Source organism: Photinus pyralis, unplaced genomic scaffold (assembly GCF_008802855.1).
Source record: "Photinus pyralis isolate 1611_PpyrPB1 unplaced genomic scaffold, Ppyr1.3 Ppyr1.4_LG3b, whole genome shotgun sequence".
Classification (NCBI taxonomy): domain Eukaryota; kingdom Metazoa; phylum Arthropoda; class Insecta; order Coleoptera; family Lampyridae; genus Photinus; species Photinus pyralis.
In genome coordinates, this window is record NW_022170510.1 from 1,298,119 (window position 1) to 1,313,175 (window position 15,057).

A 15,057-nucleotide genomic window follows, 5' to 3' on the forward strand; every position below is an offset into this window, starting at 1 on the left:
GAGGGGGGTTTGGTAAAACCAGAGACACATTCTATAATATATGCCTTTCAAATTTATCCAAAACGACTTCTCTTAGATCTATCGGGCGAAACGCTCTTTTCTTGTAGAATCCAAAACGGGGTAACAAAGTCGAATGAGAAAATTGACTTGAATTGAAGTATGCAAAAAACAAATGTCCCAAAAAGCAAAGGATGGTAGGTATAGTCATGTCAGATCAGATATACTTGCCAAGGTATATCTGTGGTATAGTATTGCCTGTAAAACCGATCGAAAAGCGACTTGTCTCAAAAGCAGGGAATTGACCTTCTGACGGTAAGCTTTGGGCCGAAGAAACCAGAACATCAACATCTATATTTTTCAAGATTAGACGGCTACCGTAAACAAATTGAATTAGAACAAAAATTGCACGCAATTAAAAAAAAAGAAAAATTAAATTGAATTGAGTAGTCAGTGCTAGGCACCTACATGTTATGTGCAAAGCTCTCGCAGAAATACGAAGGTACCCAACGTGTGTGCGAATTAATGAAGATCTTTCAAATCTGTACCAAGGAATACTTACTGTACTTTTTGTCTTATCTACTCGAAGTAGTTTGTACTGGATTAATAGTATAGGACCTACTACATTTATCAATCGAGATTCCACAGACTCTCCACTGCGTCACGCATTATCAAAATCTAAACGCTGATAATATCACATTTTTATCTTTAAAAGATAAGCTAAAAAAAGCAGTGACAGAACTTATCGTATTTAATTATTGCGCGTTTTCCTTTTTTTCGAATCTAGAGCAGTGGCGTTAATTCTTTGCATTTTAACTCCACCGTTTTCTGGAAATGTTCGAAAATAAATATGTTTGACCATTTGCAATGCGTTTTGTTAACAAAGATCTCATTCTTCTTCCATTATAACTAACACCAAGAGGACGATAATCGCGGATAATCCTGATTCTAGGAAGGCGATGTCGTGTATAGTAAATTTGGTGCGCATTCCGATGCTAACCAAATCTAGTACGATTTGATCTACTTCAGTTGAGTTAGTTGCTTCCTCCCCAAAGATAATCAAATTTCTCTGCTTCACTCTCGTTTTTCTAGGGTTACGTTTATCGGCATCTTCCAAGTGAGATATTTTGCACTCAAACGGATCTAATTTTTGGCTCACTTTTGTAATTCCTCGAGCCACGATGAAAGATTACGTCAGCGATAAGAAACTAAGGCGGATGTGGACGCATTCGTTCCGGGAAATATGTTTTCTAGAACATTCGGAAGTGTTCTTGAGCACTCGAGAACATTTTAGAAAGATTGTTGTTTGGTATATAAGCAAATCGAATTGCGTTGCCAGTCAGTTTCAACATCGATGCGTGTGTGTTATGTTATAAATAGTGAGTGATAAAACAATAATTACTATTATAAATTAATCCATTTTAACACTGTTATAAATTTATTGTTATAGTTAATTGTAAATAAATAAATCACGTAATTAAATTTACGTTACAATATAATAATAATCTGCGGCAGGTATAAAAATAAGGAAATATTGTTCAATTATAGAACAGAACCATATTTTTATACCTTTCGCAGTAGAGACTTTGGGACCTTGGTGCAGAGAGGCTCGTAATTTTGTGGAGTGTTTAGGAAAACGTATTGCCAGTATTACTGGAGAACCTCGAGCTACTAGTTATTTAAGACAAAAAATCAGTATTGTTATACAACGTGGCAATGCGGCAAGTGTAATGGGGACGCTTCCAACTGCGATCCCCATGGAAGAAATTTATTATTTGTTATGAATATTTAAAAATTTTTAACTTTGTAATTTTGGGGATATGTATGAACTTGGAACCAACAAATCAATTTAAGTTAAGGGATAAAAAAATAATGTTAAATACGGAATAGGTCTAGTAAGCAAGTAAAGTAAAATTTTCTATACAAATTTGCAGGGAAACAAAGCAAGTTATACTCCACTTTACTAGTTAAAATCTAACCCGTAAAAGTCATATTAGAGTGGAATATTGGATAAAGTAAACTTATTCGGAAGTTTAAGATAGGTCCATATTTTTATTCACACACACTTTGTGCATAATTATCAGTATCTTGTTAGTAAATACCAGATTGACTTTGGAGCACTCTGCTCATACACGAATAGAATCAGTCATAATAGTGCGAAAAGTTCCAAAGTTTATGTAACGTACCGAATTTTTAATTTTCTTTACAAATGTATTTGTAATTAGAAGGTAGCACTCACGACCCTTAGTCAAAGTAAAGTGAGGGTAAGTGATGAGTAAACTACCTACGCTATAATTATAATAAAACAAACTAAGGAATTCGAAAGAATAAGGGTGCACGCACACGAACCGAATTTTGCAGTCGTATCGACCACATACCTAATTGCCGTCGCTTTCCGGCGAACTGAAGTCCCCGTATGAAAAAAAACTCAAACATAGGATTCCGGTCTAAAAGATTACAATTTTGCCTGCAACTTTTGATTTCAGCACCGCAATTTGTGTCTCCTTTTTGTACAGTTACGGAGGTATTGGAGCACCAATGTCATTGCAAAGTGATTCAATGACGCAAAGAAAAAAGCTATAGCAATTGAGACTACTTAATAATCATTGACATACCTACACTATAAGGCACTTAATGACGTGATAGGTACGCTTCACCTGTAATCTAAAATTAAAATTGTTATTGTTTTCTTATCAAGCTTTTCGTGTAATGTTTTGGCAGTGATCGGCACTACAAAAATAAATTAATTCATTAGTATCAAACTATAAATATTGGTATCTATCCAGTATATTATTAAGTACAAAAATGCTTTTTTACCTAAATTGTTCAGCCCTTGTAAGTCATAGAATACCAGCATTATTGCGTGTATTGCACAGAAATAGATCTGCATGATGAAGATGTCTATTTGGAAATTATTTCATGATGTGTCTAAATTTAATGTAAAATTGGCAAGTTGATAGTTTTAGTAAGTCCTTGCATGGCGTTGAACGTGGTTTTACCATGGACCTTAAAAACGTATCTGTGTCCTGGGCAAATTGTGACGTTATTATCGAATCAGACTGGCTTGAAGATGAAGAAGATATAGAGGGTCAGTGAGTTTAAGCATGTAAGCAAATTTGTCCGTTATTGTTTGTTTTATTAAGGGGTGTTATTTACATTTATTAGACACAGACAAAACATTTAATGAGGTACAATGTAGGGCGATGTCAATTAGAGATCCAAATACATAACTTGCGTCGCGGAAATCGCTCCAAAGGTCGCCAGCAAACTTGCGGCCACGACAACTGACGTTGTCGTTCCAGAGATTGAAACAACGCTACCTATTCCCATTGATAAAATAAATTGTGCTAAAAATACCATACTAGACACGATAGCGACGTCAGTTCCCAATCCTCGTACTTGTTTGTCTGGTGCACTTATGGTGCACAAATCGCTAGATGGTTGAAACTGGAAGAGATCTAATATGATTCATTGAAATTACGCAATTTAGTTACCGTTTTTTTTGCGTGATAATGCGCAACCAGTAAATATGGCATAGTAAATAATGTGGAATACATTACACCCGCCGTCCCGCTGAAGAGGATTACTCCAACTTTGTGCTTTGTAATTGCCATCAATATCATTCCTGAGGAATAAACCAGTAGTCCTCCTACGTACACATATTTCGCTCTATAAATAATCTAATTCCATTGATGACCTTTAAAATATATTCCGTACCCAAACCGCTTTATAAATTTTTCAATTACAAGCGAATAGCAAGCACAACATAGCGAATACATTGACATTCCCCAACAACCAAATCGAATACCTTCCTCGTATAATTGCCTGCTTTCCGATCCTTCAATGCCCTAAAAGTTGTAAATGAGTTAGCGTTGTCTGCAGTATTTGACATACTGTCGGGTCTCCATTAAATACAGCTTCACCCACAAAATCTGTGAAATATAATGAATAGCAGACGTGTGCCATCCAGCAGAAGAGATTTGTTAAACACAAAATTCTTAATGAGAAAGGCATGTAAATAATGCTTTTTAAGTATAATGCCAAAGACGCGTTGGGTGGAGGTGCCATACTAAGCCGTTGTTGGTACTCTCTCACTGTGACCTTTTCACTTCGGCTTCATCTCCTGAAGAATCTTTCTAAAATGAAAGGATAGAGTTTCAGTGTTACAAGATTATAGATACTACATCTTCTTTTTCAGCTAAGGCTCCATAGCTTACATCCGTAGATTTAATTATCCTTGTACATTCGTCCTTTGAACAGTCCTCTGCGGCACCTACGATTTCGAGTAATGGTAGGGGAATTTCTTTAAAGCTCGTAACGGTACAGATGACACATATGATGAAAACAATTGTGATTAACGTGAACACAGCTCGTACATGACCGCCAAGGAGTTCTCCTGTAACATAAAGACTTAAATCAAATAAGTAGTTATGGCCAAGCACACCACGCAGTAATATCATGCTAGATAAAAAAAATGTTTATTAATGTAAAGTTTTAAACTAAACAAATCTCAGTTTTATTTATTTATTTAAGTAATAAACAAAACCATACCAAACATGAAACTATTACGAAAAGTTCAACTTAGTTTAGATCAGTATATTTATTTATATCGCATTGTAACTTGGATGTTACATTTTCAATATTGAATTATCAGAATTTTTGTTCATATCGGGGACGTTTCCTATTTCTTCTGTTCGAAATGAACAGTCCACGATCAATTAGGGGCCAAAAATGTACACGGAGTTTGACTAGCTTGTAGCAGTTTATTGAATATTTTGTTTCCTGTGTTGTACGTCAAACGTTCAACCACATTCCAAAACAATTATGCATTGGGAGTTATACCGCAGATGGATCTGTTAAATTCTTCGCTAGATAAAAGTGCACCTATAATATTCACTGATAGGGTATTTTTTCCGGGAAATATAGCCTTGTGAATTCTCGCCCTGTGTACCTATGTGGAATAATCGCTCCCCGATATTTTCCTCGAAAATTAACTAGCGGAATATTCGTCTCCGTAACATTAGACATACCTATATGCTCTCCCCAAAAATATATATTACCACCCTCCACTCAAGAATACCGGACTCTGGCCCTCGGAATATTCACTCCAAAGGAAATTTATGATCAAGAAAAAATGTCTTCTGTGTTGCACTCGAAGAAACTTCCCTTGGAGTTTGGAGTAGATGCCAGTGTATCTACACTTCTCCTGGGTTCAGTTCTGTTATCTTGGCATGACGTGTAAACCAAAACTGTGGCTCAAGCTTTCCAAATTTAACAAAGTTTAAAGATTCAATACTCAATTTTTTTAAAATCAAGTGACCAGTATATGTATTACTTTCGCATCTGGTAGAAGTTCAAAACGTGCAAATTTCGATAATTCGTGTTTCTATACCTGTCTTGATTAGTGTCTAAATCAAGGCCGTGGTATATGTAATGATAACGTAAGTTTTAAAGAAAACCTATCAATGGCTTCACATGTAAACCTTTTTGAACTCTAATATGTGAATCAGCAGAATTGGCAAACTCGACTACGGTTTTGAAATAAATGAATGACTAAAGTACATCCGCTATTTTTTAAACAAGTGCAAACAAACATAAATGGTGGATATAGATATACGGCCGGTTGCACAAAAAAAAATAATCCAGGATCATTGTTTAATCCGGTATTAAGACATTTGATTGGCTTTAGGTATAGCTACTGCAGTATGCAGCCAATCAAATGTCAAAATTCTTGATTAAACTCAGATTTGGCAAATAATGTAAGATTTTGATTATAATTCGCTTTCCTGCAACCGGTCGATAGTGTGGTGTATGGAAAGAAATTAAATTTCACCGGAAATCCAGAAATGTAATAAAGTCATTTAATCGTCATTTAAAACAACACTGCAGTTTCTATACCCACTCCCTACATTTCGTATACACCACGGGCTTTAAATACAATACATGGAAAACTGCCTTAATATAACAAAGACTAGATTAGCTATTATTCTATAGTACAGTCAAACAAGTTAAAAAGCAATCGTAAACGATTTACATAAAGCGCATTTCCACTTGCATTCATTTCCCATTTATAAGATGCAACTTCTGTTAAAATCGTAAAAATCCGGCCACAAATATGAAAGATAGCGTTGCACATGGGCAATCCATTTTTGACGTGTTACTTCAATTTCAGTTTATGAGAAGAATTTCATTTCAATGCTTTTCTAAATAAGAAAGTTGGAACTGCGCATGCGCAAACCTAAATTTTAAAACTAATGTTAGATTTTCCTTTGTTCCAAGCGCCTAAGTATCAAATTTCACTTAAATGGTGCCATAGATAAAAAAGTTGGCACTGCGCATGCGCAAAAGAAAATTTTGAGACTGGCGCTCGATGATCCTTTATTCCAAGTGCCTATGTATCACATTTCATTTAAATTCTTCCATAAATAAAAAAGTTGGCACTGCGCATGCGCAAAACCAAATTTTGAAATTGGCGTTTGATTTTCCTTTATCCCAAGTGCCTATGTATCAAATTTCGTTTAAATTCTTCCATAAATAAAAAAGTTGGCACTGCGCATGCGCAAAACTAAATTTTGAAATTGGCGTTTGATTTTCCTTTATTCCAAGTGCCTATGTATCAAATTTCATTCAAATACTTTTATAAGTAAAAAAGTTTGCAATTCGGTTTATAAATGGTCGAGATGCGAAAAGGGCACTGTGAATTTTGAATCGATTCGATTCAACTTTTGGCATTGCGTATTATATGGCTAAAGCTATGCCCATATTGAATTTCATGCAATTCAGTTCATAACTAACGGAGATGTAAACGCGATCGAACATTTCTAAACAAAGTTATCGTTCACACGGACAGATAGATGGACAGACAGACAAAGGAACAGACGGAGAGACCAACCGGCAGGCGACAGATAGCAATGAAAAATTATAAACGATCTCTAGGATCGTTAATAAACGGCAAAAGTGTAAAATTATGGAACATGTAAAAAACGGTTTTTTGTTTTTTTTACAATAACTTTTTTTGTAAGCGGTACAGAAAAAATTCCTTCCTTGGTACAAGACTCGACACCATAACGAACCAAATAGCGAAAAAAGTAGAACAATAGCTCTTAAGATAAAGAACTAGTAGCGTCGCAAAGTTAGCGGACGGACGGACGGACGGACGGACAAAGTGGCCACAATAGCGCATTTTTTTTTTATTTTTGTGGAAATGCGCTAAAAATGGGCATTCCTTGCCTTGCATCAAATATCTCTATTTTTATGTTTTAAGTTGTAAGGGTGCGAATAGAATATGGATATGAAAAATCAAAGTTTTCGACATCGATACACCTGTGCGAGCGACGCAGCAGTCGGAAATACCCCATTTTTCTACTGTTTTTCGCATATTGTTAGTTTTAGTTCTGAAGGACAGGTTTTATATCAATTTTTGTTGCATAGGTACTTTACTATACGAAACAAAATGTAGAATATTGAAGGCTCTGTAAGTTTAATAGTTTCCGAGAGTTGTACAAGTTTTATTAAATTTGCATTTAACCATTTTACATTTTTCTTTAATTTTCGAAAGAATTTTTACTTAATTTTTGGTGCACTTTCTCGCGTAAGTCGGGTACAGAAATCTCTAGTATCGAAAGCAAATTTTTTGTTTGGAGGCCTCAAGTGATTATCATAGGCCTAAAACGAAAGTTAAAATTACCTTTTTCGAGAAGAAACAATGTCCACTGTGTTCAGAAGTTGGAGATAAGAGAAACAATGAGTGCTGTAACGAAACGCGATGGATGATGAGGTCCTAAATAAAACACCTTTTTATTTATGGAATGAGGTTTAAAAATAGCTACCTATAATCTGTTCACCCAACAGATGCAGTTATAATAATGTGAATTTATTGCACTCACTAGAAAACATAAATAAATAAATCACGTCATGATGAGGTGCAAAGGGCGAAGTTCAGATCCTAATGCGAATCAGCTCTACCACTTGACCCATACCCCTAAGCCACCCACAATAAATTTTGGCCAATGTACGAGGGTTATCCAGAAGTAACAGACGTTTTGAAATAAAAAATTAAGAAAGTGTAAGAAACAACTTTTATTATATACATTTGGAAGCTACACTTTTAGGCTATTTTTCAACATAGTCGCCATTCATATTGAAGCACTTATCATAGCGTGGTACAAGTGTTTTGATTTCAACTTTGTATATACATCCGCCGCCTGAGACTTTAACCACTGCTTATCGCCGGCTTGAAGTTCGGCATCACTGTCCATGTGCTGTGTTGCGAGCGAAGTCTTGATCGCTGGGAAGAGGTGGAAGTTAGCCAGTGCAGGTTAAAATCTTGTAACAAATTTATTTTCGCAGTGTAAAATAAATTTATTTTAACAGTGTAACTTTCTCGTCTATTCAATTTTATCTCACAATAAATACCTTGAGGGAACTCAAAATTTCCAATTGATAAGCGCCAATACTTCCTTGTTAGCTACGAAAGCGAAAAGACGGCAGCGGTGAAACGAATTACGCCGTAGAAATTATTGCTAATTAATGGCAAACTGCAAATATAATATTGTCAAAGGTAGTACCGTATAGTTACTTACCTACCAAGAGTTGTTTTCTTGAAATTTGAGTTCGATTAGACGGTTTTTTGAAAAGGGAATTGTTGCCAAGTCGTAAGTTTTTTTTCTGATCGTTTTATTCATACATATATTTTTTAGCCTTTTATTTTTTGGGTTTATATGGTTAATGTTTTCCTGAAAATATGGTTTTGGATCGAGTTCTAAATATAAAGCGAAGCTGCTGTCCAGAAGAAATACTTACCACGTTTGGGGTTCGACGTTTTTCAGGTTGTTGTCAAAAGGCGCCGAGGCCAGCGTTAATTTGTTGGGAGTAACCTTCTGTGAAAAATCAACATCTGTGGATATTTCTACCGATATTCAATCTGGAATTTGGAAGTTTAATTTATAACAAAACACAAATCAGTTGGTATGTAGTTTTGGTTTTGATTTGATTTATTTTCATACAAATTTGTCATTTTTGTTTAAACCGTGGACAAGCACAACTTTGGGTAAAAAGTTGACAGCTAAAATAAATTTGTTCTTTTGTTGTTTAAAAGTTGATATATTTACATATTAATTTAACGTAACTAGAGTAGCTAATTGTAAATTGTCCATTGGTAATTATTGATGTGTTCAAACCAATTACTTACCTTCTAAATCTGCAGCGCTACCTGTAAAGATATGGCCATATTGACACAAAAGCTGTGTGTTGTAAGTTTCAATTACAGGAATTTAATTATTAATATTGTTCACTACGTGCCAACGAAACCTGGTTTAATTTCGAATAAAGATCTTTGTGTTTGGGTAAATGAGTTTAATTCTTTTGGTGGAATGTTTAAGTTATTGTTTTTTGATTACAGATAAATTATACTTACCTACGACCATTGCGCCGATCTGATTAGCTGGCATACTTTACTTTTTTTTTGTAAACGTTGTTTTCACGTTATCAATCTCAGGCGGCGGATTTATAAAAGTTGGAATCAAAACACTTGTGCCACGCTATGATAAGTGCCTCAATTTGAATGGCGCTTGTGTTGATAAATAACCCAAGAGTGTAGCTCCCAAATGTATATAATAAGAGATTTTCTTTACAAGTTTAAAATTTTTTATTTCAAAACGTCTGCTACTGCCTGGACAACCCTCGTATAATAACGGATCCGTTTTACACTCACAAAATTATAAAAACCGAGAAACTTAAAATCGCATGTCACATTGTATGACTAAGTTCTAAAGTGTTATGTTTTGAATATTGACCATCAGGTGTAAAGGTAGGACTGTGGAAATATTCAGAGATTGAAAAGGCCATGGAGTATATTTCTTCTTCTCTTAGTCCAAATACTGAAAAATGCCAATTCGCAATGTTTCAATTTATGAATGAGATTGGAGAAGGGCCTGTTTCTGATGTAATAACACTGAAACAACACCTAGTTCAGCATGGGGATGATTGAAAGCAAAACATCAATTATTTGCCTCATAAAGAAGATTTTGAGAGATACAATTTATCAGAAAAAAACGTTTTAATCCCCAAGATGAACGACCTAGAGTTGTCAAAACCGCTGCTCAGCGGTGTTGGAAAACAGTCTAGAAAATGTGATAATTACACACGTGGATCAGCTGAAAATTGGCAGATGAAATGAATTGCTGGTAGCATATTCGTATAGGTATACACTGTGTTGTAACGGGTTGTTTGTTTTTGGGGCTTAATTCCCTTAAAGGGTTGTAATTCTTTATTGGGACTTGGAACTTAAATTTTGCGTTCTTTTGTCAGATTTAGTGGGATGCAACAATTACTATTATATTTATTACCATCGACTAGCTCAGATACACTACAATCCCTCTTGCTTTCCGGGATGCTTACTGCAAACCTCTCCCGGATTCGTCGTACGAACTCCTTTAAACTCCTTCTAGGTGGGTATATTTACTTGTTCAAAAAAAAACCAACAAACACTAGGCAAAATTAACCAGTATATTGACTGACAATTAAAATACGAATTGGTCACCGAATAGGCTTTTCCTTTCCAGGATTTCTTACAAAAAAAAACACTCTATTTGCTAGAAATACCTCCTAGTGAGATATAATAAAAAAAAAATAGGTGGCCACCCTACCGTTGAAACTCTTATTATAAAGCAAAAAATCCACCTATTAACGAAATATACACATACCTAATCCTACGTAAATCTACAGACATGAACTGAATAACGAACTTATAACTAACCTTGACCAATCCTGCAGTTGGGCTCAGCGAATTGGTTGACCTCTTAACTCGCGTTATCTTCTGGGCCCGTCGCGTCGTTTGGTTACGATGAAATACAATGCGTTGCCTATTGTCGGTGTGATCATGGGCAAGTAAATAGTGGTTACCCCGGTGGTCCGGGGAAAAAGTCGACACTTATTGCTTATGCTCGAAACGATTTCCAGTGAGCACCTTTACCGCACTAAAATCACCGATTCTCACCGTATCGACCGCCCTTTACTAATCACTTCTTAACCAATTTATTTATACCTCGACCCGTACCAAAACCCTTTGCCGGACGCGGAACTTAACAATTTAATTTAGGTACCGGGTAGCGCCTTCGCGATGTGCCACTTTCTGACATTCACCAAATAGTTCCCGGCGTCTGTACTTCACCGGAAAAATTAAGCAAAACCTATATTATCGGCGGCGTGGTGACTTCCACGATCGCCGCGATAATTCTCCCCTTTACTTTCAAACTATCCCCCTGTGATTTTCCTTTTGACACGCCCGAATTTTACCACGCGCCCCAAAATCTCCAATTAACTTTGAATTCCTTGAGGCCGAATCGCCCTGATTGGTTCAAATTAAATTACAATTCTCCGTCCGCTTTACCACAAAAAAAAATTCCCTTTTCCAGGAATCGCCGCTGTTAGCGATCGATACGGTTCGATTCGAATTATATATGGGACATAGTATAAATGAGCCCTGTTAGTTTCGGTAATAAATAGCAACCAAAAATTAGAGAATTAATTAAGCGAGAAAGGACCTCTTGACGCCCCCAATAGCAAAGTCTAATACATACCCGCCTAGATCTGACACTTTATATTTTTGGTTCAGGTCGATTTACTCAGAAATGCTGACACGGGGTTGTTTATGTTGTCTTATTGGTTTTAACGTAACTGTCCCATGACCGGTGGACACACGTGTGATGTTATTGCCGGACCCTTTTTTTTCGAATTCCGTAAAATCTATATTCTAACCTACGCTAAAGTATCTACTAAATTGAACTAAACAAAAGAAAACAATTTAACCTATCTAATCTACCTAATGAATATACACGGGGCGTTACAGTGTTCAGCGAGGACTAGGACAACGCGATATCTAAGGAACGAATGCAGATTCTAAAATTCTTAAATCTGTGTTAGAAATGTAAGTTAGGGTCATATATTTAATGATGAAAAGTTTTTAAATTAAATGTGTTACTTACCTAACTTAATTCTTTTAAACGGAATACCCTACTTTTCATTAGATGTTTGGAATATAAAACACATTTGCGATAACCTTAGTTATAAGTGCTACTAATCATTCTTGTTTACTTTTCGGGAAAATAATAATTTTTGTAAAATAAACCACTTCACGGAATTAGAGGAATCTGTTTACAAACAGCAATCAACATTTTTAACATTTTTAATGGAATATTACTCGTAAGTATTGAATTACCCTAGGAATTGCCCACAAGGGGAGACAAAATGTCGATGGTTTATCGTTGCTTTGGCTTCCGTATTTTTATTTTCGTTCCTTACATCCGGTAACAGTTTACATTATTAAATTAATTAATAGGTATGACAGCCAGATCTTTATGTTTTAAGGAGTTATTTTGGTTGCATAAAATTAGGTGTTCTTCAGAAGTGATTTAGTCATTTGAAAGTATACATAGGGAAAAACAATACACGTTAATCCCTATGTCGGCTTCTTAATAAATATCACTGTTCTTCACATACCACATTTTTATAAGTAAGTAAGAAAATTTTTAATGTACCATCAAAGTTAACAATAGTAACAGCCTCATCATGTATTTGGTTTGAATCCTTATGTCAATAATGTCAATATAAAACGCGAGATTATCTCAGCTTACAATGTATTAAAGAAGGTTAAGTGGAAGATCAGCGACATCTACTAGGCGAAGCTGAACTTTGCTTTCCCTTTACTTCTTTCTCTTTATTGTTTGTTGTAATTTAGTGTTCTCTTACTTGTTAAAGAAAAAAGATAATAAAGTCATATAATTCCTATTATTATTATGTATCGTAAACATAAACTTTATTCTATCTTGTAAATTAATGCTCGGTTTCACAAACGATGATTAAGGTTAATCAATGACTAAAAATATTAGAATGTTTGCAACTTTTGATTATACGCTTAGATGTTTTCCATTATAATATTTTTAATCAGTGATTAACCTTAATCATCGCTTGTGAAACCGGGCATAGGTCGAGTAAAGTTAATCAAGGTAGTAGGCTCGATTCTACTTAAATAAGCATGGGGGGCTATCAGATTACAGAATATGGACCCTAGACTCCAAATGTGTGTAAGTAATTGCTGAAATCGCAATGAAAATGAGACACGCAAGGTTTTGAAACGCGGGAGCACCAAAAATGACGCGAGAATGGAAGCTTACAGAAATATTTTTAAATACAATGAAGTAACTGGCGTCTTACCTATCATGGTAATGTCCCAATTGATGCCGCCTGTAGCGTATCCAAAAAATCCACCTAATCCTGCCATTATTGTGAATGTGCTTAATCCTCGCGCGTGATCCTCTATAAAACAGTAAGTAATTATTACTTCCAGGTGCAAATATTTTGTTGCAAACTCTAACAGGAAAGTTAGAGGAGGAGATCCCAAGTACAGTAAAAAGACATTCCATGCAAATGATGGCAATGATTTACTAATTATTAACTTTTTAATACAATTGAATTGCCCATATTTGAAATGCGAGTTGGACCTTTCTCATACAGCATCGTTTGCGATGTTGTGGAAAGGTTACAAAAATTTACTTACCGAGTATTGTAACGTCTAATAAATAAGCACGTGCCGGACTTTGACACGCATCCGCATCGAAATCTAACAAAACCGTTCCCAATATAGTGAAGAAAATGCCCCAGGGGTGGTACCCCAGCTTCAGTTCGTCCTCGTCTTCGGTCAATGTAACATTGCGTTCATAAGATAAAGCAGAGGTTCTGTATGAGATAACTGTCCTTATCGTAGCATTTTGAGCCGGTGGAATATCACCGGCCATATAGCCAAGGTCTTCACCATTGGGTACCAGTAGTAAACCTAAACTGAGCGATCAGAATCATGGTTTTCAAAGACACGTTTTTACCCAGTATTACGCCTATCGACATAAGAATGATAAATGGTCTTCTTCGTCCAATCTTTAATTGGCACCTGTCGCTGATTGATCCAAGAATGGGCGTTAGAAAAAATCCAACCAGAGGAGACAGTGCCCACACAAACGTCATATATTGATGATCAACGCCTATTTTCAATAAAGTCGGGGACACAAACGCAGTTTCGGCTGCATACGAAAATTCAATCCCCATAACCGCAGCGGATACGCGAATTAATTCCTGGCGAGTCTTTCTCCTGATAATTCCTAGTTACTTAGTGTTTACCTAGTTTTCTACATTACCTGTGCAAGTGCGCGTATTCTGTCTTATCATATTCATCGTCCTGCGGTTTATGTTCCGAAAAATTCAATAGCGAACTTTTCAAACAGCCTCTTAATCCATCGGGATGCTTTTCCTTCCACAAATGCCAACTTTCGCGTATGGAATCTCTGATATAATGCAAACGCCCGATGAAACCTACGTACTCATATAATTTCTCCGTCATTGTATTAACATTATTATTAGCAAAGATCCAACCGTTTACCGCACAAATTCACACCACCATCACCAGAAGAGATAGACAAGTGTAAGGGATTTGACGCACCATTTCCTTGCATTGTTTGTTTCAATGTTCTGCGCAACCCTGGAAATTTCAGAGTCCTTTAATTACCATATCGTCTTTGTTTTCCAATATTAGTTTCTTGTGTAAATGACAATTTATTGTTCTTCTCAAACCAAGCAGATGCTAAAATTTCGGGTGACGACACAATACTAACTAAGGTGATTAAAGTTTAATACGCTACGGGGTGTCACCTATATGGCTTCTAAGTTATTTTTACATTATTATATAAACGCTGTTGAACAAACGGTTAATTATGTTTTAAGTTTTTTTTCATGAATCCGCGCCTAGATAAAAGAAGCACTAAAGATCTACTTTATTACTGACTTCAAATAAAGCACAAATTGGCTGAAAATGCCAGCATCCTTTTCCAATAGCTTTCAATACTGCGTACTAAATCCTAATAAGGTTGTATATTGGCTGTGACAACGTTTCAAGGCTCGTTTACTTCAAGTTCCAATTTCACATTTCAACAAAACTTTATTAAAGGTGTCACATTAGATTTAGCACATAGAAAAATTATTTCCATATCGAAAGCTGCTCTCTAAGCGAATCGC

The 15,057-nt window shown here is 35.8% G+C and overlaps 2 protein-coding genes and 1 long non-coding RNA gene across 5 annotated transcripts in view; 1 reads left to right on the forward strand and 2 right to left on the reverse strand.

Moving 5' to 3' along the window:
- Positions 1-2,941: 2,941 nt before the first annotated feature.
- The window catches only part of LOC116166891 (synaptic vesicle glycoprotein 2B-like), a 35,530-nt gene continuing 23,414 nt past the window's right edge, over positions 2,942-15,057 (forward strand). The window contains exon 1 of one of the 2 annotated variants that reach the window (XM_031482084.1): positions 2,942-3,085. In XM_031482084.1, coding sequence (XP_031337944.1) covers positions 2,998-3,085 — 88 coding nt within the window. In that variant the 5' untranslated portion in view covers positions 2,942-2,997. Of the gene's footprint in view, positions 3,104-15,057 lie in introns of both variants that reach the window. The other variant, XM_031482087.1, reaches the window with a different exon arrangement.
- On the reverse strand, positions 3,113-14,681 carry LOC116166895 (proton-associated sugar transporter A). Its single transcript, XM_031482090.1, has 9 exons — positions 14,184-14,681; positions 13,875-14,137; positions 13,553-13,828; positions 13,210-13,311; positions 4,182-4,393; positions 3,892-4,083; positions 3,715-3,845; positions 3,492-3,666; positions 3,113-3,444 (listed from the first exon to the last, which is right to left on the reverse strand). Exons 1-9 carry the CDS (start codon positions 14,384-14,386, stop codon positions 3,208-3,210), a joined length of 1,791 nt encoding a protein of 596 aa, XP_031337950.1. The 5' UTR covers positions 14,387-14,681; the 3' UTR covers positions 3,113-3,207.
- On the reverse strand, positions 8,161-9,132 carry LOC116166896. Of its 2 annotated transcripts, none has more exons than XR_004144434.1 (3): positions 8,580-9,132; positions 8,413-8,534; positions 8,161-8,284 (listed from the first exon to the last, which is right to left on the reverse strand). It is a non-coding gene; the product is annotated as an uncharacterized LOC116166896 (long non-coding RNA). The 2 variants fall into 2 exon arrangements; XR_004144435.1 differs by lacking the exon at positions 8,161-8,284 and having other exon boundaries at positions 8,395-8,534; positions 8,580-8,732; positions 8,800-9,129.